This window comes from Lissotriton vulgaris, chromosome 2_1, assembly GCF_964263255.1.
Source record: "Lissotriton vulgaris chromosome 2_1, aLisVul1.2, whole genome shotgun sequence".
NCBI lineage: Eukaryota > Metazoa > Chordata > Amphibia > Caudata > Salamandridae > Lissotriton > Lissotriton vulgaris.
In genome coordinates, this window is record NC_141687.1 from 397790672 (window position 1) to 397805552 (window position 14881).

Below are 14881 nucleotides of genomic sequence, written 5' to 3' on the forward strand. Positions count from 1 at the left end.
GGATTGATCGGGAGGGGCGCAGCGGAGCTCAGTTACCGTGCAGCCATTCCCTTCTGCAGTTGGCTAGTGAAGCTTTTTTAATAAAAAAAAGGTAACAGGCAATTCTAAAGATTAGGTATCTGCACTGATGCACTGATACACATCGACAACCATTGGTAGCTCCATTGAATCAAGTAGCTAAGAGAAGCAGACAGAGCAGATCTAAGATGATGACCTGGGGAATATTGAAACTTATATTTTTTTTATCAAAATCTAGTCCAATCCCAGTCAGCTTTAGTGTGTAAGACTAACACACTTGAAGTGAACTCCCTTGCAAAGATTAGAAAACCGAAACTGGTCCTGAGTTAAAACCCAGGAAGTAACCTGATAGCATTTTTTGTACCAATGGAAGGTGCTTGAGTACATGAGTTGACAGTTCTACATATTGGGAATTTCCTGAATCCATTCTGACGGAAATCAAACAACAGAGTGTGCAGATGTGTTACATCATTCATTCAGAGTTACAAAGAAATATGACTTACAAGTCGAAGAGATCTGCTCTCTGAGAGGTTGGGGAGTTAGGGTCCTCCTCTGAGTGTTCCGCTCTCTATTTAAGAAATCATACTCATTCTTGAAGTTCACCAAGTTTATTTTTTGTTTCTTGTACTGTATGTTATACCATTGCTAATGTGGCTTGTATCTCTGTGGTGGATATTTCTCTTTGGGCTCCTTCCAATAGATTTAAGTAGATAGCTATATTGCCAATTGTATGTTCTAAGGTTCGGGGTGGCTTGTCGCGACATTATTCCTGCACCAACTAGTGGCTTCTGTTTTCTATTTCTTTTGTGAGGGGTGTTACTGTAGGGTACTGCCTGCCAGTATTTGTAAATTTTTACCATGCTTCCAGAATTAGACAACTTATGTTGTAATAATAGCCATTTTCATGATAAGAGGCAGGTATCTTTGCAGTAGGGTTTTTCTATTTCTATTCAATACCACAGTGTTAGGGACCCTATAAGTGTTGCAGATTGTCAGTGTGCCTTGCAGTGTACACTACTATATTACTCTTGTAGGTATAGCCACTTCCTGTTTTACAAGTCGAAGGTTCTCTTGACATTTTTGCACCCTACGTGTATCAACTCCTAACCTTAATATATTCTATGATTTGGAGTTGGGTAGCTACTGGCTCTGTCACTTTTGCCCGGTCATGTCTTCGGCAGTTTGCTTAAACCATTGATGCTGGTGTTATTCTCCTCCAGTGCTGAAGGACATTGATTCCCATTATTCATGACGAGCTCAGCTCGTCATGAGTGGACGAGAGGTGTACCTCATGACGAGCTGAGCTCGTCATGAGCGTCGAAGGGGTTAATTGAAAATTGCCACGTTTTTTTAAAGCTGGTTACTTCACTGATGTAAGAGTTGCAGGTCCCTAAAGTAGTTAAATCAAGGTTTATTAAGATTCAAATTACAGGCGAATCATCCCATCAATTCTGTTCTGGTCAGGCTCCAGTTGTAAATTAAATTATAATATTCCCTTGAGCACTCTCCCTACCATGATATTCCAGTAGAATGTGGCAGGTCACATTCCACTGCAGGCCTCTCAAGCCCGAAGTAACCACGCTCCCCCCTCTCATAGAAATACCAAATAAACAGCTCTACACCCATACAATGACTATCTACAATAAATTGACAAAGTATAAAATAATTTACAATTAAAATATGTACAAAAAACACTAATGGCCTGATTTAGATCTTGGTGGACGGGTTACTCCAGTAACATGCACCTCATTTAATGAATGCACCCTACGTACCTTTTGACTAATGCATCCTAAGTACCGTTTGATGAATGCATTCTAAGGACCGTGATGCATCGAAAATATTGCTTCACTCATTTCTCACATAATCATCCAAATACCTAGGTGCTTGTAACTGTCTTTGACTAAGTTTACTTTCTCTTTATTGTTTTAATTTTTCTCTCCGAACTTCTCTCTTTCTTCAACGTGTCTCACCATCACTACACTATTGAGATACCACACTCTGCTGTCAACAATCTTAACAGCGTTCCTAAAACGTTTCATTACACGTATCGGATCACAAAATGTGATGCTATCCCGGCATTCTGATCCTTACCCAATCACCAACTTCTACTTAGTTGACCTTTACTCTTCTTCTCTCATCAAACGATTTGTAACTCTCCTCCATTTTCTGCACCTCCCTCTCTTGAACTCTCCTCCCATTTGACATTTACCCATTAAGGCAACATCACACTGTTAGGTTTCCTCCTTCTGAACAGTTCAAATGGAGATTTCCCAGTATCTGAATGCGAAGTCAAGCAATACACTAACTTTTCTTTAAATTTCTTCTCTATACTCCACTGCATTGTCTCTGGCTATTCCGATAATCTCCTTCAGCACCCTGTTAAAGCATTCTATTATACTGTTCTGGGTGATAGTTTGCACATTTTTTGTGTTTGTTCCCTTTTTCTACCTAGAACTGCTCAATTTCTCTTGACATCAAGGGGTACATGTACAAGAACTGCCGCAAACTAACGCTAACACTAGCGGTAAAGCTATGCAAATTCTGACGTTAGCTGGCGAAAAAAGACGAAAGGCCCATTAGCGGCAAAAAAACTTACGTTAGTCAGCCCAACATGACTTTCTTTGCCTCTAGAAACAAAAATATCCTATAAGTCCACCTCCAATGAAATATAGAATGTTGAATGGAGCAGCCAGGGCCAAGTGCAGCACAGATCAACAACACCCCCCCCAAGTACCCCAACGGCCAGGATAACCAGCCAGAGTCCCAGGGGAAAAGGAAATTCAAGACTACAAAAATGTGAAAGGTGCATCGCTGGGCAAAACTAGTATTTCATCCCTTATTATTGCTCACTCCTTGCAACACCATGGCATCCAAAACCTTGTAAGCGCGGACAGTCCCTGGGGCCTGGAGGCCTTACTGGGCCTGCGTCTGGGACACAGAGTGGGATGTGGAGGTGCTGTGGAGTTGCTGGGTCGTGGCAGTAGACATTGAGGTGTCAGTGATTGCCCTTACCTGGTGGTGAAGTCTGCCTGGTCGCATGGAGATAGGTTGCTGACCTGTGCGAGAAGACCGCTTGGTACCCCTTAGAGCTGTGAATGGTAGAGGCGCACCTGCGCACAAATGTAGGGAGGTCTGCATCGCATACCATGCTCCACTACTACACCGGGGTGCACGGAGGAGATTACCAATGGTGAGCCGCATCTCTCCTCATCACAGGCCGGAGGATGTTGAGCTGGTCGGATGCTGTGGAGGGTGAAGCCCCTGAGCTGCTCTGAACTTGTGTGGTGGGAGCGCTGCAACTTCATGCCTAAAGGGCCATGTTGCATCACCTGCATCGGAAAGGTCCGCAGCGTACTAGGCTGCAACTGCTGTACCCAGATTTGTGAAATCCTGCCTGTTTGAAGCTCCTGCTGGCTGAGTCACAGATTTGGAGAGAGTGCAGAGGATTGCACCACAATTTCAGTTTTCAGAAGAAGAGAAGGTGGTACGCACAGCGGAGGAGCCCCGGGGTCTAGTCGGGCCCAGGCCTCGCACCTATGGGTGATGCATCCCCAGTGGTGGCTCATCCGCTGTGGCGGAAGGGCGTCACCCCACTGCTTTCAAACAGTGCAACAAGAGGAAACATAACGTGATGATAACTTTCTGATGTAATAAACACAAAAAGACCGGAATACCGGAATTTAGAACTTAACTATGGGAGAAAAAAAGACTTCCGCCCATGAGGAGTAGAAAAGTCTACTGACTAGAAAGAAGAGTTTTCCTTTACAGAGTCCCCTCATTCACCAGGGTTTTCCCTTGGTGACCTGCTTCATCATAGGGGTCCTCTCAATCTGCTGCGGATTGAGGCATGCTGCGACTTGCGAAGTTTCGTAGGAGCACTTATGTGAGATAAATGGGTAGTGCAGTGATGTGGAGTGGGGAACAAATGGTGAAAAGTGTTGCAACGCTGTTTTGTTGCAGAGATGCAACGCTTTTCATGAATGAGGCTCAGGAATGTGCTCTATCTTATTGATGGTGCACATTCCTGCCCTGTAGTTTTGTTGCTGGGCAGCGCAGTAACATTCCTTGCAGAACTCTCCAGCACCAAAACCTTCTGAAAAGAGGCCCCAAGTGTTTGCACCATTTTTAAGACCAGCTATTTTCTGGTCCTAAAAAATTGCCTTTAACTGGAGTTAGAGGCAGTTTTTTGGTTTTGCACCATACAAGGAATTCTTTGTAAATATCGCAAAGTGGAGTTAGAGGCCGTTTCTGCACAGGAACGGCAACCTTGCTTCTCATTTTCATTAAGTCCAACTACCAGAAGTGGTGATCCTAAAAATTCACGCTTACGCCAGAAAACTGCCGCTAACTGCAGTAAGCTGCAACTTGTAAATACGGAGATAAAAAAAAGCTGCCGTAACGTCAAAAAATTGACGCTAAGGCGGCGTTAAGTCCTTGTACATTTGCCCCCAAGTGTACCCTATTTTCTGTAAGTAACACACTGAGAATTCGCCCCCCTGCTTTTAAGTTCTTTGAGAAATGCTACCACATGATTTTTACTAACCTGGGTAAAAAGTCCCTTTGTTTGTCCATCAGTACAATGACATAAGTGGATCTTGCCTTCAAGCACACTGTCCCTTGTATGTCAAGCACAACTTCATCCCAGGGTCCCCTTGGTAACTTCCTCACAACCATGGGTCTAAGTATTTTGTCCCTCATCATGCATTGTATGCAATATTTCACTAACTTTTCTGCCTCCATAATAGTTCTTGGCCACCAATACACTGTTCTCAATCTCTCCTTTGTTTTTGAGATCCCTGGTGCCCTTTATGTGCCAATTTCAATAATGAATTCCACAAGACCACCGGTGAAACCAACCTCTTTCCTCAAAACATGAGTCCCTGCTTCTCCGATATTTCCTTCCATACATTCCAAACTTTTGGGCATTTTATACTGTCACCACCACTCTTGCACTAACCAGACCACAGCAGTTTAAATACCGCCTGCATTATTTCATCCTCAACAGTTGCTTTTCTTCACTTCTCTACAGAAATCGCCATACCATCTATGGCACACACACTCACTTCTTCCAATTCGTCATCTGTACTCAACATTTCATCCTCAGCAGCCACCAACCTCGACAAAGCACCCACCTCAATATTCCTTGCTCCTGGGGTGTATTCTGTGATGAAATTATACTCCTGCAGTACCATTATCCATTTGGTGATCCTCCCTGATGCAGCATTGATACCTTACTTATAGAAAATATCCTTTGGAGGCTTGTGATCCATGTTAACTAGAAACTCACAGCCCCACAGAAAAGTCTTTTTTTTCCTCACTGGCCAGTATATAGCCAGGGCTTCCTTATCAATCACCGTGTATCTAGTTTCTGGTCCCTTTAAGCTCCATCACAAAATCGGGTATGAACTTGCAATAATATTCAGCCATCCCTAAATATTTGAGTAGTTCTTGTTTGTTTTGGGTGATGATAACCCATTGATCGCTTCACCCAAGCTAGCCTTTGGTTTTATACCTTTCGCTGAAATCTCATGCCCCAGATATCCAGTGTGTGAGTTCCAGAATTTACATTTTCCTCCCTTTATAGTTAAGTTCATTGTTTCCAACTTCCTGAGGACTGCTCTCACTCTCTCATCATGTTCAATTATGTCTAAGTCAAGTATGTGATCCTGGTATATCTCAAACTCCTTCTAATCCTTTCAGAACCTTCTCCAATGCCCTCTGAAAAACCGAAGCGGCTGACACCAGCCTGAAAGGCATTCTGTTATACCTAAAAGTGCCAAAAGGTATCTTAAAGTCAGTGACATCCTTGAACTTCACATCCAGCTCTATCTGGTGGTGCACCAATTTCAGATCAATGGAAGAAAATATTTTGGCACCCCTCAAAGATGTTAGCATATTGCTATATTTGGAATGAAATACTTTTCCACCAAAGCACCTACGTTCAGCTCCCTCTGGCCCACGCACAACCTCACCTCTCCACTACTCTTCCTTGCCACTGGCACTGGAGCCAGCCATTCTGTACCTTCTACTTCTTTTATCACACCTTCCTTTTCTAATTTGTTTAGCTAAGCTTGCATGTCATCTCTCATTCTGACCACAAGCAGTGCATTGCGTACTTCACTACATATTCGTTGTACTCCTTCCCTTATCTTGATTGTGTGTACCTACCCTTTGAGGCAACTTAATTCTGCCCTAACCACTGATCGAAATTCCTGCATTAAATTCGGGGGGAAATTCTCATCCAGGAACTCATCATCTCCGGGTTTCCCCACTTGAACCGAATATTTATTAACTATAGGTGTATCATTGTTTGGATCCAGAATGAATGAATGATTTAATTTGGTATCATGCTCGAATCACCCCAACCAAAGTATATCGGCGCATCGTCTGTACAAAGAAGCCAAATCAGATCTCAAACAATGCCGTTTTAGTGCTTTCCTAAATGGGTTATTGTCTTGACAGGATCTGACAGAAAATGGCAGTTTGTTTCAGAAGGTGGGGGCCAAGTAAGAAAAGGACCTTCTACCACATCTAGATCGACTAATACAGAGGAATAAAAGTAGCATTCCACTCAGATTTCTTTGGTGGAACCAGCTCAAGATGATATCGCCTTTTGCAGAAACATATATTTTGATGTTACATAAAATGTATTGTATCAGTTACACCAACATAATGACCTTTTAATTTTACTGGTTACCCTACATAGGCATACTGTGTAACATCCGGTTTCCTAAATTTCACTTTTCCCAGCAACTTCTAATTGAAGAACACATTGGGAACGTTATTTTGGGCCCTGAGTAAAACAACACACTTGTTTCTTTCTCTTCTACTAGAATTTCATTAATAGGCCACTTCTAGTCCTCTTTCTCAAATTGTAAAACAATTTGTCTACATTCAAAGTCAGATTAAACATCATCTTGTTCAACAACCACTTCTTTGACTTTAGTTTTTCTCCCTTTACTTTTGTATTCACTCTGGAAGTGGTCTTTCTTAACTCAATTCCTGCATGTGGCTTTTAGTGCTGGACATTCTTTGTGGAATGCCAAGTAATTCTTGCTCCCACACCTGAAATACCTTCTCTGGTCATTTGTTTTTTTCTTCAACACATTACGATCTTGGGACCCTTGCTTTTGTTTCCCCACATTGACATCCTGCATAGTGTACTTTTTAATCATATCAACACGTTTCATTGAGTGTTCGATATTCTTCCCTAAAAGTGGGAGGATTCTTATGTCAAAGTTCATCCCTGACCTTTTGAATGCTGCACCCTAGCATTAACTGATTGGCGGTAAGAGTACTAAGTCGCAACAGCAACAAAGTTCCCTCTCTGCCAATACAGTGGTCCGCCAGCCAAATGTAATTGCGGATGCACCTTAAGCTTGTTCACAGTGGAGACTGCTCTATCTCCGCCGTGGCCAAACTTCTCCAACAGCCCTAGAGAGTAAGGGCCGCCAGAGAAAAGGCTACATGTCTACCCACCCAATTTAGATGGGCGGTCATATAGTCATTTTTTACTGTTCCTTACTGCCAGGTTATACCTGGCAGTAAGCAACATTAAAACCATTCTATTGCACTTCTCACTATGGGAGAAGTATCCATGGCAAGGAGAACATTAAAGTTTTTTCTTTTTTTATTTATGTACAAGTTCGGCAATTTTCTTTTTAAAAAGAAAAAAGAACACTGTTTGCTGCAGGGCTGCATCTTTCCAACACAGCCCTGTCGCAAACAATAACATTTATTGTCAGGAACCGCCGTGATGATGGTTCCTGCGAATGCATTTATAAAAGACCTCTTGTTGGTGGTCATTTATAAATCTGGTGGATGTTGTATTCTTGGCTTGGGTGACGAAAAGTCTTCTGCCAGGTCAATAGAGACTACTCTGATCTCCAAAATATAAATCAAGCCCTATGTGAGGATCTGTTTGCCATTATGTGAGGGTCCATTGTAAACATTATGTGGGTCTTCTGAAGGGTATGTTTTGGAATTTTAAGGGAGCTTGCTGAAGATAAGTGCCTCTCACATCTTTTTAAATGGTCTTTTGGGGCTCTTGGTGGCTGTAATGAAGTTATGTAAGGGGATTGCCATGTGAGAGCTACTTGTACCCCTATACATGCTATGTATGGCATTGTACAATCCATAAAATGGTTTGGAAGCTCTGGTGAGGACAGTGGAAGAGTCTGTAGATGAGATGTATATTGGCTATATGCAGGTGTTTAGTGGCTATATGCAAATGTGTCAGGAGCTATTTTTAAAGGTCTGCTCAGAGCTAAGCTATTTAAGGGTCTACCAGTTCTTTGGATAGCCATGTCCGGTTCTGTTCATTCACTAACTTCTTGTAAAGTTGTTTTCCCACCAACAACATTAAAGAATATAATTAAATCTAATTAAACCATTAAAAACTAAATTTGCTGTTGTTTTTGACTTTCACTGCATGCAGATACAAGAACCTCTGAAGTTACCGCCAATTGCAGAGGAGCTTCCGAGGGCCCAGCCACCGCGTAAGAGGAGGATCGGAGCCAGTGAGCCCCCAAAGGAGCTCCTGGTGCTTCCTCTACTGGTGCAGTTCCAGTGTGAAGAAATAGAGAAGGCTACAGATGAAGGAGGTATTTTAATGACTGCTGTTCGGTCCATTTGATTGATAGTATTTCACTCATGTTGAATGTAATTTCCATAAGGAGCTCATTGTGTATTGCCAATATTATCAGAGACTCATGGCCTAATAGGAAGTTGTAAAACTTCTCCAGAGCGTAAAGAATTATCAGGGCTGGTGGGATTGAGTCCAGCATAAAGTCAACTGTGCAAGTGAGCAATGAAGCCATACAGGAGGAAATCTTTTGATAGCTCAATGAGGCTATGCCTGAGTGAATGAATGAAGGGTTTTATACAATGCTCAGCTGCTTCAAGATGGTGCTGTTAGCCATATCACTGACTGCATTGGATGCAGTGCCTAATGCTGAAAAAACTGTTCTAGGTTTGGGATGAATAGAATCAGGTATAAAAATAACCAAATCACCTCTGGGTTGGCTGATTTATTTTTAAATGAGTTCAGAGGCATAGAGGAGTCAATGAGGTATTGGTAAGGACATGATTTTGAAGAAAAGGAAGGTATCAATGCTGACTGTGAAAATTGTGTGATTGTTATGGTGGTAACTGGGCAGGTTTTGTTGCTTATGAATTGATGCTTATTTATGCTAAGGTATTGATGATTTCTTATGATGAAGATCGGAGCGATAATGATCCTGTTGACTCTGAAGGTTCTAGTTTTATGTTTTTGTGGTGTTTAAATGTCACTATGGTTTATGCTGCAGTGGTCATTTTTGCGATGATGCTACAGAAGGTGGTCTGTGTTATTGCTAATGCAGACTGTGATCGTAACATTGGCACTGAATACATTGTGAATAGTAGGCTTGTCACTGACAGCACTGATTTGGAACATCAGTGGTGTCCTTCAGGTAGGCTGTCCTGTTCTGTATCAGAGCTTTTAAAAAGAAATCACAGAATTGGGACAGAGGCTTTAAGATAGAACTAATCCCTGACACAATCGGCCTACCTGGTGGCGGTCTTGTAGGCTTATGCACTTTTGGTAGAGCACAGAAATACAGAGTCACAGGGTCTTCTTAGCACAAGAATGTCCCTTCCTTTCGGGTATCCAGTCGTTGTTAACTCCTTCCTCACTGACAGCACTGATTTAGAAAGTGGTGATATCCACATATCATGGTTTCTTTGGTGCAGTATAGGGTTGGGGCGATGTTCTTGGTGTCCTTGGTGTGGCCATGATTCAATTGATGCTGATCATTGTGTATTTGATGGGGCCCTGGTTTGGATGTTAAGGTTTGTGTTGACCTTTGCAAAGGCCAAGTCACGATGACATGATTTGGTGGTGTTGTAGAGACTTTCTGGGTTGTCCTTTGAATACCAAACTGGTTCTTGGTGAAATCAAAGTAGATGCAGTCTGTGGTGTCCATCACTTGGGAAAGATGGGACTGATGTGTGTTTGTTATTGTTTGATTAACAACATTCATAAAATGCCTCATATACTGAGAGGTCTCATAGCAATGACCTTAATGTTCTCTAACCAAATAAAGAAGGATTTATCTTTTTCATACCCATGGCTGGGTTCTTTCTTGTTTTGTTTTTTACACTGGAACACCTGAATTATGGTTTTGTGTGTGATGGAGACGAGTTTGAATGTAATTCTGGCTCCTGTGTGGAGTCATCAGAGAGCTTATATAATGTGAGAGGATTTGGTTTCTCCATGAATTAGCGTTGATGGGGTGGGAAGAGGTCCTTGTAAAGGAGCCATCTGTGATTTTTGTGACATTGCTGTTTACAATACTGGTGAAAAGTTTCTGAGTTATGCTGCACTTTCCTATTGACTTCTTCAAATCCATTTCAGAAGCAGCACACGAGTCTTCTAAGTCTGAGTTTACAGTATCTGAGGATGGGCGGCCCTTTCCAAATGATCCAGTACCAGTAGCATTTACAGAGGGTAAAGTTCATAACCTACAGATGGACATCAACTGGAACCCAGAGATTTATCCAGGTATTTCCCAACAACTTATGGCAGCTTTTCTGGAGCCCGCTGTTTAACGGAGTGGTGTAGGGGAATCGGGCTTGGAGAAGCGTGGGCCACTTTCGTCCAGCTATTCAGAATATAGCCATAGCTTTGTTTGTTCAGTTCATGAGTTCTAGAGATCTTGCATCATTTATGCTAGCAGATACCTTTATTTATTCTTCTTCACTATTATCTAACAAACACCCACTGAGCACTTACATCAATCAAATTAATATAGGTGCAATTCGACTTTTAGCTTGGGGATCTATTTCTTAGGTTCAGAAATGTCTTAAAAGTACATTTAACATATTCCAAACCCTTTACAATATAATAACTGCTCATTTTGAAGTTAACTTCCCAACATTTTTGACTAAAGTCTCACATTAAGTTATATTTTCTGAGGTGACTGTGTTAATGTCCATCTTAATGCATATATAATTATACCCACTTTAATTGTTATCTGCCTTGATGGCCTGTATTAGTCAGGTAAATTGATCAAATGCTACTATGATGAGTTTCACGAATCATATCATAATATTCATAATTTAAAGTGAATTTTATCACACTTTCAAAATTGAGAGCTGGATTGTGTCATTCCAAATGAAGGGTTTATACATTCAGTGCACATTCATCAGCAACCGTAGGCATGGTTGGCTGGAAAATGTAGTTACTTATTTAAACATCATTGTTTAAATTTATCTTTATATTTCACAAAATGTACCCTCCCAATGCGTGAAAAGAAAGATGGCATTCTTTTCATTTGCGTTATTCAACAAAGCAGTTCTTCTCTTGATCAGATATCCCTAGCATATGTAAATGTAGGCGTATTTATAAAGCACACTGTTACCCTGGAATCCAGTGTGTCCTGGCGCTGTACTCATACCGCCAGGGAACCCATCCTGGCTTTTCCCCGTGAAATGTCCACTCCTGGGCATCCCGGGGTGCAGCCAGGCATCCCTAGCGCTGTAGGGGGCCGTTGTGGAGACTAAGCAAGCTATTGCCCAAAGTTGCAGCGTGGGACTCATGCTCAGGGTAGGCACCGAGGTGAGAAATCAGGTCCGAGGAATTATGAGCCCAAGATCCGCCCAGATCAGCTGAGGCGGGAATTGAACCCTGGTCCGGGGCCAGGCCTCTGCACCAGGGACTGCCGCTCTAACCATTGAGCCACACTCCTCCATATGTCATATGAACATTACTTTTATTGGAAGAACATCTCCAACTATAGACCTATCTCACTTCTTCCTTGGATAGGGAAAGTCGCCGAAAAACTAGCAAATAAAAAACTGTCATACTACCTTGAGTCAAACCATCTCCTCAACGACTCACAGACAGGCTTTAGACCAGGTCAGGGCACGGACACCGCTCTTCTCGTGGCAGTAGAAAGAACTAGGGAAATCATTGACACAGGAGGATCAGTGGCAGTGGTCCTCCTAGACCTGAGCGCGGCCTTTGACACAGTCAGTCACCAGGTCCTAACCCACCGTCTAGGGACTGTTGGGGTTAAAGGCAGAGCTCTGAAGTGGCTATCGTCCTTTCTCTCTCGACGCTCCTACCAAGTATGGGAAGGCGAAAGTCGCTCCCCTTCTATCCCCCTCCAGTGCGGCGTGCCTCAGGGCTCCTCCCTGAGCCCTATGCTGTTTAACGTTTACATGGCCCCACTGGAGGAACTCGTCGCACCCTATGGAGTCACAATCGTCAGCTACGCCGACGATACACAACTGGTGGTGACACTCTCCCACCCCAAGCTTGAGCCCTCCAATCTCCACGACTGCCTTTCCAGCGTATATCAGTGGATGAGTGACTCTGCTTTAAAGCTAAATGGGTCTAAAACAGAGATCCTGCTCTTAGGACAAAAAACCACGAACCTCCCCTCTAACATCTGGCCCGCCTGCATGGGTGAACCCCCCACTCCCAAGAAGGAGGTCAAGAGTCTCGGAGTGTGGCTGGAGACCGACCTGACTTTTAGGACTCAGGCGAGAAAGACGGCCGGCACCTGCTACGGTCTACTTAAATCTTGCAGGAAGGTAATTCCACTTCTACCTTTCCAGTCGCGCCTCATGCTGATCCAGGGCCTAATTCTATCGAGGCTGGATTACAGCAATGCCATCTACCTGGGCGCCCCAGAATCCACCCTGCAAACGCTGCAAAAAGCTCAAAACGCCGCAGCTCGTCTCCTGACAAACACCCCGGCCAGATCTTCTGCCAAGCCCGCCCTGAGGAAACTGCACTGGCTTCCGATCAGGGAAAGGGTCATTTTCAAGGCCCTCTGTCTCGCCCACAAGGTTCTCCATAACACTGGCCCTCCCATACTAAACAACTGGATCACCCCCTATAGACCCACTAGAGCGCTCCGCTCGGAGCACGGAAACCTCATTACGATCCCCAAGGTAAAAAAGGCCCGCATAGGTGGCCGCCGCTTCTCGGTAAACACTGGAAGCAAGTGGAATACACTCCCTCTGAGCCTCAGAACAGAACCCAACCTCCTCCGGTTCAGAAAAGCCCTCAAAACTCTACTCTTCCCTTAAACTGACACTCTCCCGAATTCCACCTTTCGTGAGTATAAAAGGTTTTTAGCGCTGGGATACCCACTGGGTGACTACGCGCTCTACAAAACAATAAATAAAAAAATAAATAAATAAATAAACATGGAATCATATTTAATTAATTACCTAAATGTTTTGAAAACTTATTCTAAACAAACTATAGATTTATCTAAAATAAGATCAGAAATTTGTGTCTAAAATCCTACTTATTCATGTATGTTCACCTTTCTTCTCTATTTCGTGAAACCTTTTTAATTGTAGCCTAGACAACAATAAAAATATATATATTGTGGCTTCCAGCCTTCCCTCAGGTGAGCCAGTGAACGTTAGTCAGGGACCGCTTCTCCTCTATAGTGTTCAAGTTGTACACATATTTGCATAAAGCTGTTAATTCGAAGACTACTACTCTAATTAAGAGCAGCTTTTTGCAGGATTGTGCTGCAGTGGTTGATCAGAAAAACGCAATATGTATTTCTTATTTTAGAATGCAAATGACATTACTAGAAATGTATTTTCTTTTGTTGCTGTTATCGATTGGCCACGTTAGGCCAGTTTGTTATGCTTGCCGTGCTTTAAGGGGAGAGATCTGCTTAAGAATGATCTGTAAGAAGGTCAGCAGTGGCGGGCATGGATCGGGGTGGTGGGGTGGGGCAGAGGGAGAAATAAATAAAAATAAAACACTGTTACCTAACCGTGTCTCTCCTCCATCGTCTCCCCTGGATGGAACGGAAGCAGGAAGCACACAGACTCCCCTAAGCCAATCACAACACTATCATTCAGCGTTGTGATTGGTCTAAGCGCCATGGTTTGGCACTCAGACAGGTAGCGGAGCCTGTGTAATACAGCCTGGGTGGAGAACATGCAAAGTACGCATGACTGTTAGGCCGGCCAAAGACAGCCGGGCAAACCTTACTGCGCACTTACAGTGTGCCCACTACTCCTCCTTTCTTGCTTCTCTGTGAGCAGAGCAGCCCCGCCCCGCAAAACGGCTTCAGCAGGGAAAAATAACATGATAACATCATGTTATTATCATTGTAATTTTTGTTTTCTACACTGCTGAAAAGCAGTGGGGCAACGCTCCTCTGCCTTAGGAGCTAAGGTGGAAGGAGGTGTTTAACTCAACTACTTAAAATGCTTACCGTTGCTTGACAAGGAAGTGGGCACTGTATATCCGTCTGCCTGTCATTCAGATATCCCCAGATTTGTAAACGTGTTAATTCTAATTTTGTCAGCCATTTTCCTAATGTGCAGAACAGTATACAAACCAATGAGTTGTGCTTGTGTTTTCAAGATGCCATACCTGTGGTTCCGCCACTGGGAAGTCTGCCTCCACTCACTAGAAAGAAAGGCCCTGCGAATCAGACCTGCCATGTCAAGGCCTCCAGTCATAAGAGCACCACCAGCAGCAGCATCGACAGCTCCAGCGGTCTCCCGACAGGAACGATTCGAGGCACACTACCGGAAGAGCTCAGAGGTAACCTGAACAACACCTTAGAGTACTGTCAATGAAAGAGGGGAGCAGGGCAGCAGAAAGGTGCAAAAAGGAACACACTCAAACGGATTAAGTGTTTTGAGAGATTCTGGTACACCAAGGGAAGTATTCTTTCCAAAGTACTCCTTACAGTGAGTAGTGCATTACATTGCATGTCATTAGAGGTTAGTCATAGGTCCCATTGTTCATTGACCTGTATTGTAATGTAGAGCAGTCACAACATCCCACAAGGAGACCTATCAGGGCATGAGTCTATGGAAAACGAGTAAATCT

General features: G+C 43.3%; 1 protein-coding gene across 1 annotated transcript in view; it reads left to right on the forward strand.

Annotated features, from left to right (window-relative positions):
* The window catches only part of KIAA2012 (KIAA2012 ortholog), a 598843-nt gene that overhangs the window by 223391 nt on the left and 360571 nt on the right, over positions 1-14881 (forward strand). The window contains exons 8-10 of the mRNA XM_086954068.1: positions 8456-8621; positions 10415-10561; positions 14408-14590. Coding sequence (XP_086810194.1) covers positions 8456-8621; positions 10415-10561; positions 14408-14590 — 496 coding nt within the window. The remainder of the gene's footprint in view (positions 1-8455; positions 8622-10414; positions 10562-14407; positions 14591-14881) is intronic.